This window comes from Colletotrichum costaricense (assembly GCF_030867565.1).
Source record: "Colletotrichum costaricense strain IMI 309622 chromosome Unknown Scaffold_15.1, whole genome shotgun sequence".
Taxonomy (NCBI): Eukaryota; Fungi; Ascomycota; class Sordariomycetes; order Glomerellales; family Glomerellaceae; genus Colletotrichum; species Colletotrichum costaricense.
The window spans coordinates 935,076-953,832 of NW_026848244.1; the positions used below are offsets into that span (position 1 = coordinate 935,076).

The 18,757-nt window shown below is 50.4% G+C and overlaps 9 protein-coding genes across 9 annotated transcripts; 3 read left to right on the top strand and 6 right to left on the bottom strand.

The window, feature by feature from the left end:
* Window positions 1-4,612: 4,612 nt before the first annotated feature.
* CCOS01_12671 (uncharacterized protein) lies at window positions 4,613-5,677 on the top strand (the record flags this gene model as incomplete). Its single annotated transcript, XM_060460819.1, has 1 exon — window positions 4,613-5,677. One exon carries the CDS (start codon window positions 4,613-4,615, stop codon window positions 5,675-5,677), a length of 1,065 nt encoding a protein of 354 aa, XP_060308867.1.
* A 187-nt stretch (window positions 5,678-5,864) lies between these two features.
* On the bottom strand, window positions 5,865-6,578 carry CCOS01_12672 (acetyltransferase; the record flags this gene model as incomplete). The annotated part of the gene is made up of 2 exons (XM_060460820.1): window positions 5,865-6,121; window positions 6,188-6,578. The coding sequence occupies 2 exons, from the start codon at window positions 6,576-6,578 to the stop codon at window positions 5,865-5,867; spliced, it is 648 nt and encodes a 215-aa protein (XP_060308868.1).
* A 686-nt stretch (window positions 6,579-7,264) lies between these two features.
* CCOS01_12673 (NmrA-like family protein) lies at window positions 7,265-8,273 on the bottom strand (the record flags this gene model as incomplete). Its single annotated transcript, XM_060460821.1, has 3 exons — window positions 7,265-7,711; window positions 7,772-8,191; window positions 8,241-8,273. The coding sequence occupies 3 exons, from the start codon at window positions 8,271-8,273 to the stop codon at window positions 7,265-7,267; spliced, it is 900 nt and encodes a 299-aa protein (XP_060308869.1).
* Window positions 8,274-8,610: 337 nt separating this feature from the next.
* Window positions 8,611-8,769, bottom strand: CCOS01_12674 (uncharacterized protein; the record flags this gene model as incomplete). The annotated part of the gene is made up of 1 exon (XM_060460822.1): window positions 8,611-8,769. The coding sequence occupies one exon, from the start codon at window positions 8,767-8,769 to the stop codon at window positions 8,611-8,613; it is 159 nt and encodes a 52-aa protein (XP_060308870.1).
* A 1,202-nt stretch (window positions 8,770-9,971) lies between these two features.
* Window positions 9,972-11,987, top strand: CCOS01_12675 (L-amino acid oxidase; the record flags this gene model as incomplete). The annotated part of the gene is made up of 4 exons (XM_060460823.1): window positions 9,972-10,382; window positions 10,438-11,201; window positions 11,267-11,311; window positions 11,372-11,987. 4 exons carry the CDS (start codon window positions 9,972-9,974, stop codon window positions 11,985-11,987), a joined length of 1,836 nt encoding a protein of 611 aa, XP_060308871.1.
* Window positions 11,988-12,693: 706 nt separating this feature from the next.
* On the top strand, window positions 12,694-13,403 carry CCOS01_12676 (BZIP transcription factor JlbA/IDI-4; the record flags this gene model as incomplete). Its single annotated transcript, XM_060460824.1, has 2 exons — window positions 12,694-12,922; window positions 12,979-13,403. The coding sequence occupies 2 exons, from the start codon at window positions 12,694-12,696 to the stop codon at window positions 13,401-13,403; spliced, it is 654 nt and encodes a 217-aa protein (XP_060308872.1).
* A 130-nt stretch (window positions 13,404-13,533) lies between these two features.
* On the bottom strand, window positions 13,534-15,474 carry CCOS01_12677 (heterokaryon incompatibility protein; the record flags this gene model as incomplete). The annotated part of the gene is made up of 1 exon (XM_060460825.1): window positions 13,534-15,474. One exon carries the CDS (start codon window positions 15,472-15,474, stop codon window positions 13,534-13,536), a length of 1,941 nt encoding a protein of 646 aa, XP_060308873.1.
* A 218-nt stretch (window positions 15,475-15,692) lies between these two features.
* CCOS01_12678 (aldo/keto reductase) lies at window positions 15,693-16,851 on the bottom strand (the record flags this gene model as incomplete). Its single annotated transcript, XM_060460826.1, has 5 exons — window positions 15,693-15,714; window positions 15,777-15,923; window positions 15,980-16,200; window positions 16,279-16,716; window positions 16,813-16,851. 5 exons carry the CDS (start codon window positions 16,849-16,851, stop codon window positions 15,693-15,695), a joined length of 867 nt encoding a protein of 288 aa, XP_060308874.1.
* Window positions 16,852-17,535: 684 nt separating this feature from the next.
* On the bottom strand, window positions 17,536-18,698 carry CCOS01_12679 (uncharacterized protein; the record flags this gene model as incomplete). The annotated part of the gene is made up of 3 exons (XM_060460827.1): window positions 17,536-17,685; window positions 17,740-18,274; window positions 18,334-18,698. 3 exons carry the CDS (start codon window positions 18,696-18,698, stop codon window positions 17,536-17,538), a joined length of 1,050 nt encoding a protein of 349 aa, XP_060308875.1.
* Window positions 18,699-18,757: the final 59 nt, after the last annotated feature.

Sequence of the window (18,757 nt, forward strand, 5' to 3'; positions counted from 1 at the left end):
TCCCCGGTTGCGCAAGCCGCAAAGCTTGAAAACGGCCACCGGTGGGACCTAGTTGGGCAATGTTGCCCTCTTTGGTCCACTGGCGCATGAGGCTTCGATATGCGATGCAGTGTTTCTCAACATGAACCTTGTGCAGTTCTCGGTGAGGCATCCAGTCCACTGATTACTATTATTCGATTGACAAGCGGTTACGGACTCTCCAAAAAGCGCTTTGGCTTTGCGTCGGACCATCGTCGTGCAAACATCGGAACACCATTGAAAACACACCAAGGCTCATTTTCTCACACACTGTACAACAAACATGACGCCTTTCTAGAATAGACCCAACATTCAACGGCGCCAGCTTTTCTTCAAGAGTCACAGAAAAGAGTGTGATTGCATGACTTTGAAATCGAACTCGTCTGTCTGTGGAAAATCACCTTGGTGAGAATTGAAACAAGCTCATGATTTTGTTTGAGGATCGCGAGAACATGGAAGTACTATCCTTCTGCTGTGTCGACATCTACCTATCCTTCAATCTCACGTCCGCCATCTCAGAACAAATTTGAGTTGATCAGAAGCCTGCGGTCCTGACCAAGGCCACAACCCAGTATCGATGCGTAAATGGCGCGCGGTTTGGGCGAGTCGTTCTCCAAATGTCCGTTCCAAGTACACCTCACTGCGGCATAAGCAGGCTTGACCCGCAATACTAGTAGGCATAACGGTAATAATCCAATTATCATAAGGCATGGAGGCTTCCATCACGCGGTCAACGCGGTGCTGCAGGTCATACCAGGCTGCGATAACCCGACATGAGTTGCATCTACGTGAACCCTGCGTTATACCACCTTGAAGTGTTGGGGGGAAGAGGTTCATCGCTTGGTTCGAGCGTGGGAATGGTATGCCAGGAAAACGACAGCGAAAGTCGCAATCTGGGTAGACCAGTTTTGTTCGACAGGCTGGACAGACTGGATCGGGCCTTGGGTACGCATTAGTTGGCAGGAAGTCTTGGAGAACGTAATCTGAGTAATAGATTATGAACAGACAACCTTTACAAAATATGTGAGCGCACGGTAGGACGATGGCGTCCTTGGGTGAACGTGGGTGCAGATTCGCAAAATTTTCATGGCCATGAATTGCATGCAAACGACTGACTCCATCGTAACCAGTATCCTCTGAGGAAGGTAGTCCGTCTCCAACAAGATTCATAGGCTCTCTGCAGATTGCGCACTCAAGTATCAGTCCGTTCCACAAGCTGGGGTTTGCCGTTAAAGTCCTTCTGAGTGATTCGAAATACATCGACGATGGAGCAATGGGGTGGTTTGACGACATGATGGAGGTGAACTTGTATTGCAAAGAATGAGATCGGTTGAGGCCTGAATGCAATTATTTCTGGTATATGTCGTTGTTGAAGTCAAATCACGTATCCCGTAGACTCGGATCCCGGCCGAAATATGTAGTTGACGATGCTTTTGAATAAGTTTGTTCAAGAAAAAAATAAGAGGTCGAGGCACAATTTCCAAACTATCGATTGTCAAGCAGGTATCCGAGACAAAGCTCGAGGACAAGAGCTCTACTCAATAACTCAATTCGACCATTAAAAGAATCATTTCTTTTACCAAAAAAACAATTGCATTCTTCAATTGAGTAAACAATGAAAAGAAATCGGAGAAAATCAAGAATAGGTCGTGATCAAAGCCTGCATTCCAGTGGTTGGAGGCCGTTGCCCAACTGAACTGGAGTTAGTTGTAATCAACATCGGCAAAAGGAGCCCCATTTAGAATCCGTTTTCGATGATTATTCAATGTTGCACAGGGCTAATGTTCACCTGATGAGCTCTTCTGGACTCTTCTGTGATCCTGGTACAAGATCTGTGAGTAAAATCGAAAAATCACGAGAGCTCATGTCCATCTATCTAGGGGTCAAATTCGTCATCGTTACTGAGATATCGATAATGAGCTAGCCGCCAAGACCAAAGTCTTCCAGAGTCCTCTGTCTCTGGTCAATATCGGCGGCTGTCGAGGTGTCTTTGGTCGGATATGGGGGCTTGAAGTCCACAGTTAGTATCAGTGTTCCTTTCAATTGGCTACAGAAACTCTTCAAGACTTGACCCGCGAACATCTCGAGTCATTTTCTGGGGCACTAAGCCCTTTGTGACGTTTCTCGAGGATATCTAGATCTTGATTGAACAAAATTCATTGTTTCGCCTGTCGACACAAGTCAGACTCTGGCAAAAGTCTCTGCTGCGCTGATCACTGAATCAGGAGGCGTTCCCTTTTTCCTGTAGCATCTTACGCAAATAATAGCATTAAATCCAGCTTCCAGAACAGACAAATTTCGTAAGACCTGGAGCCTGAAGCTATACAGGCAGATGTCTGAGAGCTTTCTGGTTTCGAAATACCATTGTCAACCATTACCAACGAGCTAATGTGTTCTTCAATCTACATTGACGGGCTGGTTTTTAGATCAAATTCTGAGGCCTAGATCAGCACTGCATTCCGAGGTGATATCTCGAGAATTGTTGAGCTGACGCAAACGAGATGTGATATTCCAGGCGACTGCTTCTAGGCTCATATTACTGAATCACTTCTTGCTACATAATTCAGTTGCTATGTCTCGCTCAGCTCCTTAGGCTCCAGTTTGCTAGCAGTGAAAGCCCTTCCCGCCATGATAATGCAACTGCGAAAATGTTAAGGTTCTCTGATGTATCTTTCAGGAGTTTTTCACTCAAAAAGCCCAGGTTCATTTCTCGTCTACTCCCTGCTTTCGTGCGATTATCGACCAAGTGATATATGTTTGGCTGCTACGGCATCGACAAACTCAAATGTCAGGGCTCTATATGTGGCTGATGGTGAGCCCGCACAAGTTTCATAATCCCTAACAGGCGACCAACCGAAACGGTACGTGGGGGGTTCGGGAGAGGGTGACAGATCATGCATGCTGGGACCACTATACTCATGATAAAATTGCGATTATTACCTCCCATCCATTTTTGAAGTTGGCACTTCATGTCCCGCCTCCATTTCATGAGATGGAAAGGTTTGGTGTCAGTGTCAATCGAGACAGTGACCTTGCCACGGCATCCCCAAGCTATTTCGCATGTGATGTATCTACATATGTTGAGTGGGATATCACTATCTGCAAGCCGTCTAGATAATTCGAAGAAGCTATGAGAACCAAACTCACAGTCGGGGGTGGAATGTCTTCATCGCATAATTCTCGATAGTTCTCATCGTAGCTCCAAAGTTGCTGACTCTCGAACATCGCACACCTTGTCCGTACTCGAGGTGACTTTGTTGGGCCACATTATGACAAAAATATCGTGTGTTAATTGCGGTAACAAGTCTATGGGATATTAATAATCGGTGATCTTCTACTTGATTCTCATTTTCGGGGAAGCCCGACAGGTGGGTATTGTGGGTGACCGAAGCGACCGGAGGGCCACAATATTTTGGAGTCTTAGCAGGATGGACCAACTACCACCCTCCCCTCACTGAGTAATACTTTCAGAGATTCGCAGGATCCGCATAGAGACGAGGCAAATCAGTTGTATACATGTATGTCAGTCAACGCAATATCAGGACATGGAACATCTCTCAACGAAGGCATTCTTCCGCCAAAACACGCGGCTTGGCTGTTTCCCGAGTAGCTCGGAATGCGGAATAGCCGCATTGGATGGGATTTTTACCAAGCAGTGCGTTGAAATCATCTATGTCTACCGGCACGGTTGACTCCTGCTTCATGGCTTGACCTGTCGGATAACAAGAAACAAAGATATCCAATTAGAATCACGGTAAAAGCTGCCATATTGCTAAAGTCAGCCTTGGGTTGAATGCGACGTAAGCTATCGGATGTTTGGTTCATGAGTCGTCGTGTTCGTCCCATCCGCGCCTCCTTTAATGTTCTATGCGGGAGGGGCATTTCCTTCTAGAACCCGGTCAGGGAGGTCTCGCGAGGTCCGTAGAGACTTTGACATACACGCAAACGCGTCAGTGATAGGACTTCCGGTGGGACAATCCGGGCCAGAGCCTCGGTGTCAGTAGGGGTAGGGAGGCGGCCCGGTAGGCTGAGTCGGACGAAGCGGGTATTGTGGGCCTGTTCTCCCACCTCCCGAGCGCAACATCACCCACGTTCCGGGCAGAAAACTTGCCCTCTTTCCCCTTGAATCCCGGGGATGTACGGATCATTCACGTAGCTTTCTCATGCTAAGCTACGACCACACTCTATTCCTGGAACGATGGGTGCAAAATCCCGTAGACCAGATGAGCCTGTTCAACCAGATTCAAGGGATTACGAATATGGATCCTGGTTCTCCGACCTACATCCACTCTATCGGGACGGCCTAGTCGAGGCGCAGAGTAGTCGTAATGGGAGCTCATGCGAAAAGGGATGCCAAGTTGTGGGTAACGAGAAAATCATGATGAAGTTCAGAGTGAAGACACACATATAAAGCAAAGCTGCTATTACCGCAATAGAGGAGATTCTGAATCGTCAGAAGCAGCAACAAAACCTCATCCAGACCTTCACTAAGACTACTTTCCAAGCTTTTCCGCTCAATTACATCGAGATCTCTCTCTTCTCTCTCTCTCTAACCACGTCTTGGCTTTGACTTACACACATCATACACGACAAGATGAAGTTTACTACTCTCGCTCTCGCTGCTCTCTCTTTGGCCGCCACCGAGGTCATTGCTCACCCTGAGAAGCTGACCAAGGAGAACGCAAAGAAAGAGGCAGCTCTTGCTGGTCGTTCAACCAACAAGTGCGCTGCTGCAATCGAGAAGCGCAAGGCTGAAATCATTGCCAAGCGCTCTCAGCGCCTCTATGAGCGCCGCGTCGAGAATGGCGATATTCTTCCAAACGTCCACGGCATGTCTAAGCGCAACACCCTTCAATACACCAGCATCCAGAACAACACCTGTCTCCTGGCCCCCGAAACTATTTTTGGTCCCTACGGCGTGGACGGCGAGTTGGTCCGTCACGACCTCCGCGAAACTCAGTCCGGCATTGATTTCTATCTTGACATCGGAATCATTGATGTCGAGACCTGCGAGCCGCTCGAGGGTGCCTCGGCCTCTATCTGGGCCTGCAATGCGACAGGCTCATATGCTTCCTTCACTGGCATTGACCCCGACACCTCTGAGTTGCTTGATGGCTGGAGCAAGCGATCTGATGGCACTACCGACGATGAGACTTTCCTCCGCGGCATCCAGGTCTCCGATGAGGCTGGTATGATCGAGTTTCTTACCAAGTTTCCCGGCTACTACACTTCTCGCTCTACCCACATCCACGTGGCTGTTCAAGCCAACGCCTCCGACGGTGTTGGTTTCAGCCAGAGCGCACTTCAGCACGTCGGACAGCTCTTCTTCGAGGAAGACCTCCTTTCCCAGGTCTACGCCGTTAGCCCCTACTCCGCCCACCTCGAGACCTTGAACCGCACCACCAATGCCGAGGACTCTGTCCTGTCTAGCGCTAGCGAGGACGGCTATAGCCCCTTCATCAGCGTCTCTCTTCTTGGAGACACCGTTGAGGACGGTCTCGTTGGCTACATCACCATCGGTGTCAACTCTACCGGTGACAGCATCGCTACCACTGGCACCGATGTGAACCCTCAAGGCTGGATCCCCACTGTTTCTGTGGGAACAGAAAAGATGGCGCAGGCTACTGCCGCTGACCGTGCTGCCGGTTACACTTCTTAAGCGAACAGTAACATTCGGATTCGCCGTTGTTGATCATGGAGCATTGCATGGCGGGATAGGAAAATGGTAGCATAGCATGGCGTTTTAATATAGATGGTTGTTTGCAATAGATTTCATTTCATTCCACACACTCTCCATTACTTCCTTCTTAAAGCAGATTGAGTGGACTTTCAAATGTGCAAGTGATTCATGGAAACCAGGAGTATGGTTCTCGGATCATTCCCCAGATCATATGAGGACGATGCTCCCCAAATTTGGACAAGTCAGCGCGGTGTACTTCGATATCATCAAAGCCGACTTTTTGGTAAAGAGAGTGGCCAGCCTCTGTTGCCTCAAGATATATCGGAACTTCTAATCGGAGTGATTCCTGGATCCCGAAGGCCAGGAGATGTTGCCCCACGCCGCGGTGTTGATACAGGGGTTCTGTCACTAAGATATGAAGGTCTGCCATCACTTAGCATTAGGGAAGCTAGTCCTTTTCAGACTTGACGATATGGAAAGACGACTCACAAACGCACGGCTTGTAGGCCATTAGACGGTCTCTCATTAAGCCCACGCCTCCAAACACCAAGCTGCAAGCCTCCTCATTGCAACTTTTGCCCCAAGAATGCAGTTTCCCTGTGCTCAAAGGCATGCCATGTTCGTAGACATGCCATTTGGCAAACCCAACGATTGCGCTTTCACCTCTTCGCTCCGTGTCTACTGCCACGAACATTCGAACGGTCGGGTCGTCTCGAAGCTGCATGATCAAGTCGGTGGTACGAAGCCCTAAGAACCCATCTTTCGGGACGTGACCGGGAAACATAATTTTAGTGAATGGGCTTTTGCCAAAAGCTACGTGCCCGACCTCTGCGCATCGCTTGAGGTCGCTCTCGAGCGCAGTTCGAATCTCTATAGGCATGATCATAAGATGTTGTCGGTGATGATATAGGACTGGGCGAGTTTACGAGCTCATCAGTGCAAGTGGGATACCGAGGAACTAAAGCACCATCGCAAGCATGACGTTGAAGAATTTGTGGAGCAAGCGAACTCGATGATGCACGCCAGCATATCTCTTGTGGACGCAAGACAAAGTTGAGGAATCATGAATCTGTGCACAAAACAAAGTTTAGACGGAGCCTGGAATGAGCACTTCCCGAAAAGGAAGCGCCGTTTGGTCAGCGAACGATTGGGGTGGCGAAGGCATAGCTCAACTTGATTGAGTTTATCTGCGGCTTCGGCTGCATTGCCATCAGACGAAAGGACATAGGGAGTGGCATGTGGGACGTATGGGCGGTCTCAGACTTTGCTTATCTATGTCAGTTGAACTTTCCTCAGCGTCTCAGGCTTTTCTAAGTTCTTTTGTGCCTACTAAGTACTATGATGTTCCCTAGACCGGATGTTAAAGATTAGTTCCTACGGCGACGCGGCGCTCGACATATGGCCTCTTGTTATTCCTGCCATCGAGATATTCATGCCTCAAACTTGATGATCAAACTTCCGCGACGGCGTAACTGGCACGAGCAAGACAAGTTAATTTGATAAGGCGATAACCTCCATTGTATTAGCATCTGCTTATTTTCGCTTATTTTCGTTATTCATAAATCTCTACTTCCACGCGGACAGAGCCTTCTTGGTCTCAGACTTGAGGTCTTCCTCCTGCAGACCCAACAACTTAACCGCCGCATTGTCCTTTGTGGCATTATCGTTGCCATCAGCAAAGCTGTACTGCTGCAACAAGTCGATAAAGGCGCTGAAGTCACCCTTGGACAGCTTCTCATCCGCAATCTTCTCCAGATCGGCAGTCTTGATGTTGCTGACGGTGAAAGTAGAGCCAGTCAGCTCCTCAACAACCTTGAGCAATTCGCGTTGAGTAGTCGTGAATGAAGCAACGTCAATGTACTTGTTGGCTGTCGCCTCGGTGTTCTTGAGCACGCCAGCAACGGACTTTCCAATAAAGGGAAGAGATGATGGCGAAACAGGCTCGTTTCCAGAGTCAAAGATTCTGATAGCCTTGTTCTTGATATCGAAGCCCAGAAGGCCACCGCTAAAGTCCTATGCTCGATCAGCACGCTGACTACATGTAAAGATGGGAGAAGGTGATTATTAGCTTACCCAATCGAAGAAGGGCCCAGTGGCGATACCAGTCCACGTGAATGAGCTGTTCTTCTCAGAGAGCTCAATCAAATAGTCAACAAACTCAATCTTGGGAGTCAAGATGCCGCCAATCTTAGAGCCGCGGGCCTTGCGAGTGTTGATTCCGAATTCTGATGGGATGAAACGCTTAACTCGAGCGGCAACAGCAGCGTCAGCGAGTGTCTTTTGACTTCCGAATCCAGCATTTCCGACGACAGACACGACGGCGTCCTGGCCCTTGAAAACTTCTGTGACAGCTTCGACTGAGGAGAGATCGATCTTCTTAACAGTGGCCTCGGAGGGGAATGTTGCGCTGGACTCCTTTCTCGAGACTGCTGTGACTTCAAACCCGGCGTCAATGAGGCCACGGACGATGCTGGGGCCAAGGTTTCCGGAACCCTAGTGGAATTAGTGTCGGAACGTTAAGTGACATGATAGGTGAACTTACTCCGACAACAGCGACCTTCTTAACGACAGACATGTTGAGACTCTTGGACTTGGTTGAAGACTGTGTTGGAGTTTGGAGTTGAAGAATTGGAGAGTTGAGAGTTGTTTTACGGGTTGTTATCTTCTCAGCTGCGAGTGACTTCAATTTCACCTCTATACTTGGAGGTTGGGCGCAACCTGCTTATATGCTTTGCTGGTGGACAGCTGTCTCCAAGCTTCACCCCGCCTCCACCGAGCTATCGCGCAATAACTGGAGATCTCGCACGATTGTGTATGCATCACGCAAGATCCACCACGGTTTCGCACTCAGTATTATCAATCAGCATCTCTGCCGTCTGGTGCAACGGCCCCCTCCCGGCGAGCGGGCATTGCTAAGGCGCCGACCTGACCCCTCTATGTCCCGGCGCCCCCACCGCGTCTTCTCGGTAACAAAGTGCTTCCGGACTCATTTTGCTTCCGAAGAACAGTGGTGGCTTTGTGTGCAACACTAATAAAGAAGGTTCCGGCTGCCGAGTGATGAGGCGATCCATTTAGACTCGGCACGGTACCCTCCTCTCGGCAGCTAAATGTCTTGGGTTTGCCGCTAAGTTTATCGGGCAATAGCAGCATGGTATTTCAAAGGCGCACGCACGGGCCGGGACAAAGGCGGACACGGATATTTTGACTAGCAATTGAAGTTTGAACAAGTCGCTTCACCGATCCCACACCGGAACAATGCTGGTAGTCTTTTTGGACACATGTGCAAAATACAATTGAGAGCTTCTAGCAGAAACGATCTGCATTCGTAACGAGTCCATATTACACATCAGAGAACAGCAAGCTACCCTGAACGAAGTCTGGGTACCTACACAACCCGTGCACAATCCATACAGCGGCAGTATCCCACCAGTCTTTTTACTGAGCCATTATATCCGAAAATGATTACAAAGCCACCTGGCGCAAAAGCAGTGTTCTGATTTCCTATCCCTAACTCAAAGAACAAGATTTCTACTGAAGACTAAGAAGGGGACTTTGTCGCCGATGGAAACATGTTTTCACTCTCTGAGCTGCCTTTCAAAATTGCATGGGGTTCAACGTCAGGCGGTTCCGTTGTCTGAGAAACAAGGGGCTTGTTTTCCCACCAAAAACTAATACATATCCAAACTGACTTCGAAGGTTATTCCTGCTCCATGCTTCATATTCCACCTACCCGGATCAAACCTGCGCCCCTATACCCTTTCTGACTCTCCCACTGAAGGGAAGGGATTTGACGTGGCTGCGAAAGATATGTGATGCTCAGCCCTCTCAGCTCAACTGCTCAGAGGTATGCTAGGAAATGAAGCCCATGCCGTGCACCTCCAGCAGCTCGGAAGAATTGCGTGTTTGCGGAGACCGTCTTGGGCCTGGGCCGCATTCCAGAGCAGAGGGGTCCAAACCACGTGTCGAGATTTAGGAGAAGAAGCGAGGAATGTGGGCTGGAACTCAGTAAGACCTGGGTTCAAGATATGCAAGCCCTGTATGGCCCAAGCCCCTGGGCAGCGAAGTTGGCATTCTGTAGACATGGTCGAAATGCAGGTTCATGTTGTGAAGTGTAAACAATGCAGCCAAGATGCCGGTTAACGACCATCGCTATAAATGGAGACGTTGATGCCGCCATCAACGACGTTGTCACTTGTGGACCCTAAGCAAGGCAGAGGCCAGATCCACGTCTATCAGCCGTGCCGGCTATCATACAGTCTTTACCGCCCGAACAATGTCGCTCTTCAGCACACGTACGCTCGTTACCGCCCTTTTGTTGGCACAGTCATTCGCCTTACCCGCCCCGGAATCCAAGCCAGTCCAGCTCGAAGAAAGGAACATCTGCAACGACGGCGAGCTTGCTGCCAAGAATCCGCGCGCAGCTTTCTTCCGCAAGGTCGTGGATGAGTCAAACTATAGCAACCATAGTAGAGTACCGACGCCGAAGGATGTTCCCCTAAAGGTCGGCATCATTGGCGGTGGAGCTGCCGGACTCTACGCTGCCATTCTACTTGACTCCCTCGGAATTGACTACGACATTCATGAGGTCTCTGGACGCATTGGCGGGAGAATCTACACCTACCATTTTGATCAAGAGGCTTGGGACAAGTCCACACCCGTAGATCCTGCCTACTATGATTACTACGTGAGTTGTTGTCGCTATACAGCGCACCATTCCCTAGCTAACATGATTACTGCAGGACGTCGGCGCCATGCGCTTCCCTCCGATGCCTTACATGAGCCGCATCATTGGAAACGACTCATGGAGCCTTATCCCCTACATCAATGCGAGGGTAGCTGAACGCGACCAGGTTATTAAGAAACACTACATCTTCAGAACGGACAACACGTTCAGACGATTCAATGGCATCACCTCTCTTCTCCAAGACCCGAACTCTGCCTCCCCTGCTAGGTACGACGTTCCGGTATTCAACTCGACCTTTAACACGCAGTCTGCGTACAATGTGTGGAAGACTCAAGTCAGCAGCATGACGACAGCGCTCTCAGCCAATTTTGACACAGGTTTCAACCTCCTCATGAAGTATGATTCCATGACGGTCCGGGAGTTCCTCTTGGACCAAGGCTTTACCAACACCGAGATCGACTGGATGGAGACCATCAACGATGCCACAGGTCACTACGATATGTACTCCATGTCTCAAGCCGTCCTAGAGCAGTGGATTTTTGACAGTGCAGATATTGACAACTGGTCGCTGATCAACGGCGGTATGGACATGTTGACCAAGGGCATGAACCTCATTGTGAAGAACAAGCCCGTTCTGCACAACAGGGTTTCCGACATTAAGAAGAATGCCAATGGCTCCTTGAAGATTGTCGTCAACGGCACCAAGGAGTACGACTACGCTCATGTCATCTCAACTGTTCCGTTGGGCGCCCTCCAGGCTATCAACATGACCGAGCTAGAGCTCAACTATTTCGAAAACCATGCCATCCGCTCTCTCAAGTAAGTCCACTTACCTTCTACTTCAGCCGGGTTTCTTCCAAACCCAAGCTAACTTCGTAATGAAGCTACGATGCGTCGACAAAGATTGGATTCAAGTTCAAGACTCGCTGGTAAGCTGTTTTCCGGCCATAGCATCAAACTTGGGGGTTTAACTAACTCGCTCATTCCAGGTGGGAAAACCTCGCCACCGGTCCTTTCAAGGGCGGTCAATCCTTCACCGATCTTCCTATCCGCCGCTGTGTCTACCCCTCTTACGGCGTCGATGTCCCGGGTGCCCCGGGAACCATGATCGCCAGCTACGTCTGGGGCCAGGATGCCTCCAGACTAGGCTCCTACATGAATCCGCACAATGAGAAACAACAGGCACCTTACCAGCCAGAGAGCATCGACGTCATGGTCGACTTGACTCTGAGGAACCTGGCAGAGCTCAACGGCGTGTCTCACGAGTTTCTCCTGTCGCAATTTGAGGGATACCACGCCTACGACTGGTACGGATCGGCTTATTCCAACGGCGCCTTTGCCATCTTCGGCCCGGGGCAGTTCAGCAGCACGCTGCCGTGGTTGATGAGGCCTTCTGCTGATGGCCACATGCACTTCGCGGGCGAGGCGCTGAGTTCGGGCCACGCTTGGATCATCGGTGCGGTCAACAGCGCCTGGAGAACTGTGTTTGAGATTCTTTGCACTGAAGGTCTGGAGGACAAGAAGAAGCAGTTCGTTGAGCAGTGGGGTGTTATTGATGAGGTTGACATGGGCTGGTATGACTGGTCTCCAGAGGGGTTTCCATGAGGGCAATAGAATCTCGGCTCTAGGCACGGGGTTGCGGGATGCATGGTGCAGCAACGAAGCCAGCTAAAGGTTGCGCGCATCTGTCTTCAACCAAGTATCCGTATTTCATTGTCTACTTTTACTACCAAACTCAACAAGACATACGTAATGTTAATTCTACAATCACGCAGATATCCGTAAGGCCATCTGTGTTTTACCGCAATGCGCGTTCACTGTTTGCGAAAATTGGTTTTGGTGTTTACGGGCTTCGTATAATTACTGGGATGTTGTCCCCTGCCTTGATCTCTGAAGCTACACCAAACTACACGGACCAATCTGAGAGCCGCTCGTAGGAGCCGTCATTATGAGCCATCTCGACTCATCCACACTTCCTAATCTAGCTCACCGATTCCCCACCCAACCAGCTCCCTTTCTGATTTGAATCTCTCCGTCACTCGTTTCCACGTGCCGTCGCTTGACAACATCGTATAGTACAGAGAGACTTGAATTCCCTGGATTGTCTCGAGACGTAAGTCAAACCAATCTTTTGTCAAAGCACTTCTGCCTCTCATTCAAAGAGAGGCCCAATAATCTGACTCCATGGCAACACTACAATCATCCCCATTTCCTACGTGCAGCTGGACTCGACCAGTATTCTACCGAGAACAGCAGCCAAAGGAGCCGGAACCACCTTGGGGAGCTTACCTGGTGGGATTCTCATCAGGCAATGGGCCCTATGTTTGGGTGGCAGGGCATCACGACAGACTCAGGGGATGGATCTCAACTTCCAGACTACCAAATCCCTCTCGATCCGCAACTTGAAGCCGATGAGTTGCCTCGAGCAAGTAGTCAGGACGACAGCATCGCTGCGCTGGGGGCGTTGCATACAGGTCGGGAAGATGTCTTTCTGGGTATGCTTGGTAGCATCGAGCCTTCCCAATCACCAGGACCGCATGGTACGTTCAAGTGGTGTTGATTCACCTAGCCATCTTCTTACTGATATCCATCTCAGACTGCCAACCATCTCAAACAGCCACTCATAGAAGCCCACCGGAAAGCATTCCAATCACCTTGGATAATCCCGAGTCCATCTTCTCCTCGACCTTTTATTCGAGGAGGACCACTTCCGATCCTCTGCCTTCACAGCCCTCAGCCCCCGCAACTCAGCGCCGCGGTCACTCCGCATCTGGCACCAAACGCAAAGCCAACGGATCTCCAACCACTGACCTCGACTCGATCGATGAAGATAACGCTAATGCTATCAAAAGACAGCGCAATACTGTCGCAGCTCGAAGATATCGTCAAAAAGGCCGTGACCGCATAACGGAGCTAGAATCTGCTCTCAAAGTTGTCGAGGAGGAGCGTGACAGACTGAAGCTGCAGCTCGCGAGAAGGGAGGCCGAGGTTGACGCGTTGAGAGAAATAATGAAGAAGTAGGGTGTTACTGTCTTCCACCAGAAAATCGTACCATGTGTTAGTATGAAACCCTCATTCCTATCATTCGTCGCGGGCTGGCATGAGAAACAACATCGCTCCCAAAGTGTTTGATAATATTGCATCTGATGCATTACTCCAATTTCGATTTGGAATCCAGTGCGCGCATCGTGGTGATTAAGTCCTGAGGCGGTTGTTCAGGCTGCCTCTCTAGATGTATCATTACATCAACAACGCTATGATTTTCCTTTTTGTCCCAATTCACCACCGCCCCAACAACACCCCATGGGAATTGCCGAATCGAGTTCTGTTGAAGAGACGCAGTTCTGTCAGAATAGCGCATGAAAGAATAAAACCCGATGGATGCGCCGACATTTGAGGGTGCTGGTGTGACTTTACAGCGCCACCTTTGCTCTGGAGATTGAGATTCTGGCCTTGAATCCTTTCCATACAAGACAGCAAACTGTAACACTCGCCGTTGTCCTTTCAATTCCTCTAATTCGATCACGAAAGCCCAGATTGGATCGCACATAAATGCGACTGCTCTTCTAAACTCCCCCGGTTTCGTCTGGAAGGCGTACGCATCCCCTTTCATCTCCATTTTCAGAGGGGGGTACGCAGTAAGAACGGTCGCAGACACAGCCTTATTCCGCCTGTCAAATCGCAGCCGGGATTTCTCGGGCTTTAGATTCCAGGACTCTGCTAGAGATTCGACGTAGTACGCTGGAGTTGCCCGGAGATAGAACGTTGTCGATTGAAACATCTCTAGCATCGCAAAGGGGACCGCATAGAGTCGATCTGTATCGCGCCGATACGCCTTAGCCGCGCAATTTGTATACTTATCTTCGTCTGAAAGCATGATACAGAGACAATATATGCCGTTCGGTAAATGAATGTTCAAATCAGTCCACGCAAGCCAAGTGTTTGGATGTGGGTTCAATCCCCTGTTCGTGAACATGGTAATTGAGATACCCCGCGGCGATAACGCAGGCGGAGAGGAATCAGGCCTCAGATGCGGTTGATGAACGTCGGTAGTGACGCCATTCAGATAAGGCTTAATGCACCTGAGCATTAACTCTTTATCTGGCTTGATCAAACTTGAACACGTTGATCCTCGCATACTGATCCTTTGCATGCCACTGTCAAAATCTCTTTTAATCGCAGCTTCCGAAACATGGCTCGTATCTATTCTCATAGTGCCGAAGTCTCTCGGATGCGACGCAAGGGCCGATGGGTATATTCTGAGCGGCTGGGGCGACGTATCGTATGACGTCCAGGCCATTAAGCTGTAGCCTTCAATGGTTCTGAGAATCTCTTCTTGGAGGCGGCGGAACGCACGGTCTCCCTCGCCATATAGAAGCGGCATGTTGACGTCAAATATGCCTAACAGGCAATAAGCCATGTCTTCGACGCGAGTTGTTTCTCGGCTGGCAGCCCACTGCATTCTACTCCACACAGTGAACTTTGACAGCTTTTCTACGCCTTCTGACTCGAGAGCCTCTTTGTCGATCATGGTGTGTTCGTGGATGATACCCGAAAGATCACTCCTCGTCCCAAGAAAGGACCAGTCTGAAACATGAAAGTCGACTCTTTGCGGTGCAATAAGCTCTTGAAGAGTCCACCCTCGTGTAAACCATCGGCTCCTGAGGAAAGCATTCTGATCCTTTTTGATGGAGGTAACATAATTCGAGTCCAGGTCAGGAGCGAGATTCAGAAAACCAATAAGCGGGGCGTATCTCAATGGAGGCACATCTTCAAGGTAGGCGTAGCAGATCTCAGCTTCTCTGTACCAACGGAACATGGAGTTGATGGCCTCGGATAGCTCAGAGCTCGAAGACTTGTCGATACAGCATGTATCGATCCAGATCCAGTCAAAGCCATCACCCAGAGCGAGCGCACAAGCGCCCTTGATCTTATTCCATCCAGCTTTGATACTAGAAGCAGCCCAGTCTCCTGCTTCCGTATCCTGGAGAATGATCTCTTCCGAGCCCCATGTATGGGAAAGAATGGCGTACTTGGGTCTTTGGCTCACAAACTCCTTGACCTTGAGCGTCGTGGTGTTTAGCAGTCGCATGTTGACGGTAGCGAGAGTAGGGGTTGGCGCGGGGAAAGCAGGCAAGGTGAGGAAATTCGACCAGATTTCTAGGTAGTTCTCAGCCACGTGATGTATGCATCCATTTCAGCTGAGGCTGAGTTATCTGCATGTCGCAAGTGGTTGATTGGTCACAGTTGAACTTAGCATAGGATCATGGGATTGGGAGTTTTTCTATTTCAATTTTCTAGTGACCTTATTTAAGGAGCTTCAGTCGGGTCCCTATCACCTTTTGTTAGCCTCGCTTTCTTAGACACACTTCATCAAGTCATTTGATAACATACCAATCGGTCACCAAGTGCTCATCGAGCGCATCTAACACAGCAAGATCCTCCGGCGAGATTTCATACTCGGCCACGTTCGCGTTCTCAATGAGACGCTCCTGCCGCACACTTTTGGGAAGAGTAATCATTCCACGGTCCAGAGACCAGCTACAGAGGCGTTAATCAGATGCTGTGATCATATCGAAACAGGGATGATAACTCACCGAACAAACAGCTGCGCAGGAGTGCAGCCGTACTTCTTGGCCAGCTCCAGGATCTTGGGGTGCTTCATGCGCATGCCGCGGGCCAGCGGCGCGTAGGCCTCAATGGCAATGTTGTGCTTGGCGCAGGTCTCTCTGATGCGAGTCTGCGTGTTGAAGGGGTGGACCTCGATCTGGTTGATGACGGGTGCGATGCGAGGCTTCGATGCCATCAACTCTTCAATCTGTAAATCTTGTCAGCGTATCTTGAATTTCCAAACTCAATGCCCCAGCAGGACTCTCGAAAGTCTGAGCTGACTCACATGAGCAGCACCGTAGTTGCTGACACCACCCATCTTCACCTCCCCAGCATCAATCGCATCCTCAATCGCCTTCCAACTCGTCAAACGTGCCTCCTTGCCACCATACGGACTATGCAGCAAAAACAAATCAATGTACCCCAGCCCAGCAACCTGAACAGACTCCTTGATCGACTTGCGAACGGCGTCGTACGAGGTACTGCTGCTCGCCAGCTTGCTCGTGTAAAACACGTCGTCGCGCTTCAGACCCTGCGTGTTTTGAGGGCTGGCAAGGAAATCGGCAATCGCTTTACCTGATTCCGCTTCGTTGTCGTACATTTGCGCGCAGTCGAAGCCGCGGTAGCCGGCGGTCAGGGCCCATGGGATGGACTTTGTGGCCTCGCGGCCTGACATGCAGTAGAGACCCAACTGGATCTGGGGGATGGACTTGCCATTTGCGAGCTTTGGTCTGCGTTAGCTGATGTGCCCGGAGTTACGAGACTGTGGATAATATGGATGGTATCGTGATGACATTCAGGGTGAGAGGTGAGAACTTACTGTGAGGCGCGTGGCCAGAGTGTACTTATTGGACGCCATTGTGATGGCTTTGGTCTCACTTTCGATATCGTAGGATTCGACTTTGGAGAGAACAAAGTGAGAAGGAATCCAGAATTTACTCGGAGTTGAGAGTCGCAAGAGTTGTCGCCGACATTGCGGGCTGTACCCGCCGTGACATCACGCTGAAAAGAGGGGCGGTGGCGGGGCATCATTCCGCCCCGGTTTCGGTCTCCGAACGAACGTCTTGAAATCTCCGGCAGCCAAAATTCAACTCGGACCTGAACACAGACGCATCTCGGGAGCACACTGTCCCACCATTGGTTCCATGGAGATATTCTTGCGCTATTTCCCTGTCAAGCTCGCCCGATCCCCGAGAGGATCGTACGAGTAAGGTAGCATCAACGCCAGACCGGGCTTTTGCACCACACTTGCCCCGCGGTTTCCAACACATCCGGAGGTGATTCCGCGGCACAAACTCGAGCGCCGCCTAAAGTTTCCAGCGCTGGGTGTCACCAAAGAATAGGTATCGAGCAGACAGCACTCAACTTGCACGAACATCATGAATCGTCTATGCATTCTTCTCACGGGGTATCTAGGGTGGTTGCCTGCGACTCACTTACATCCCCTCAAAACAATCCCGCAGCTCCAACACGCAATCGCAATCTGTAAATCAAAGGTAAGTTGATGCTCAAATGCTTATGATACACCCCACGCCAAGCGAACTCAATCGTCCCACTCCTCATCCAGCTGGTCTATCAGTCGGTTCTCATCTTCACGATTGCGGCCTCTGCTCGGTGACCCAGACAGATGGCTGTATCCTCGTCTCCCGGGAAGTAGCTGTGCACAAGAAGAGGTCGCGATAATGAACATGTCCTGCAAATCATGTCAGAATCGATTCTGAGAAAAAGAGTCGCGAATACTACGTACACTGACAAAGCCCCAAATGCCAGCCCAGAGGCTGTAGTTGGGAAGCTGTCGCCAACCGCGCGCATGCGCGACAGTCCTTTGGTAGAACACGCCACCTCCAAAGTAGACGAGTACGGCAATGACAAATATGATGGCAAACACACTGCCGGGACCAACGCTACCGGGCTGGTGAGGTTCGGCTCTGGGGCACGCATGCTGGGAACGGGCCTCGAAGAAGTACGCGCAGTCATCGGGGTCTGAGCCGACAAAGGAGATATGCGCAGCTCCACCGACCTGCTCGGTATCGCAATGGAAGGAGATGGTGGCAGACTTGCGGCGCGTGGTCGAGTCTGAGTCGTCCTTGTCGGCGGTGACCTTGTTTTGGGTGTTGCCAAAGGCGCTCAAAGCCGTGGATTCCTCCTCGTCGGCGTACTTGTTGTATGACGCCCCATCATGGGCTTTGGATCGTTTCGATTTGGTCTTTCCACATGGGGAACCGTTCTTGTACTGCAGGACGAGTATGCGCCCGCGGGTCTGAATGTCCATGGATGATGACCTGAAGATCGATGTGATCAGTACTTGCGCGTCCGGTGAAGAGTTTCGTGGGATACATACCCAATGGAGTACACCTCATTCTTGTATTCGTAGAACGCGCTCACGTTCTTCGATTCGGTCTTTGTCAGGCCTTCAACGTCGTCAAGTGCCTCAATGACTGGCGCGCAAATGTTCAAAGTGAAGTTGCGGCCATAGTCCCATCCTCTGGCGTGATAATCGGTCGTGACGCCTGACTTTGATGACTTGCCCTCCTCCGGCTTGACGGCGATATCCGGCCGCAAGTCATAGAAAGCCCCGCTACCGCTCTTGGATGCCGCCGTACATGCCGGTGCACTTGTTGTCGTTGAAGACGTCGCGGTATCGGCAGCGCGAGCTGTCGCAGCTGCGAGAAGGAGCAAAAGTGTCGAGGAATGTAGGAAATGCATGATTCTGACTCTGTTTCGGTGCAATGCCGATAAGGATGAGTTGGAATGAAGGATCGTTA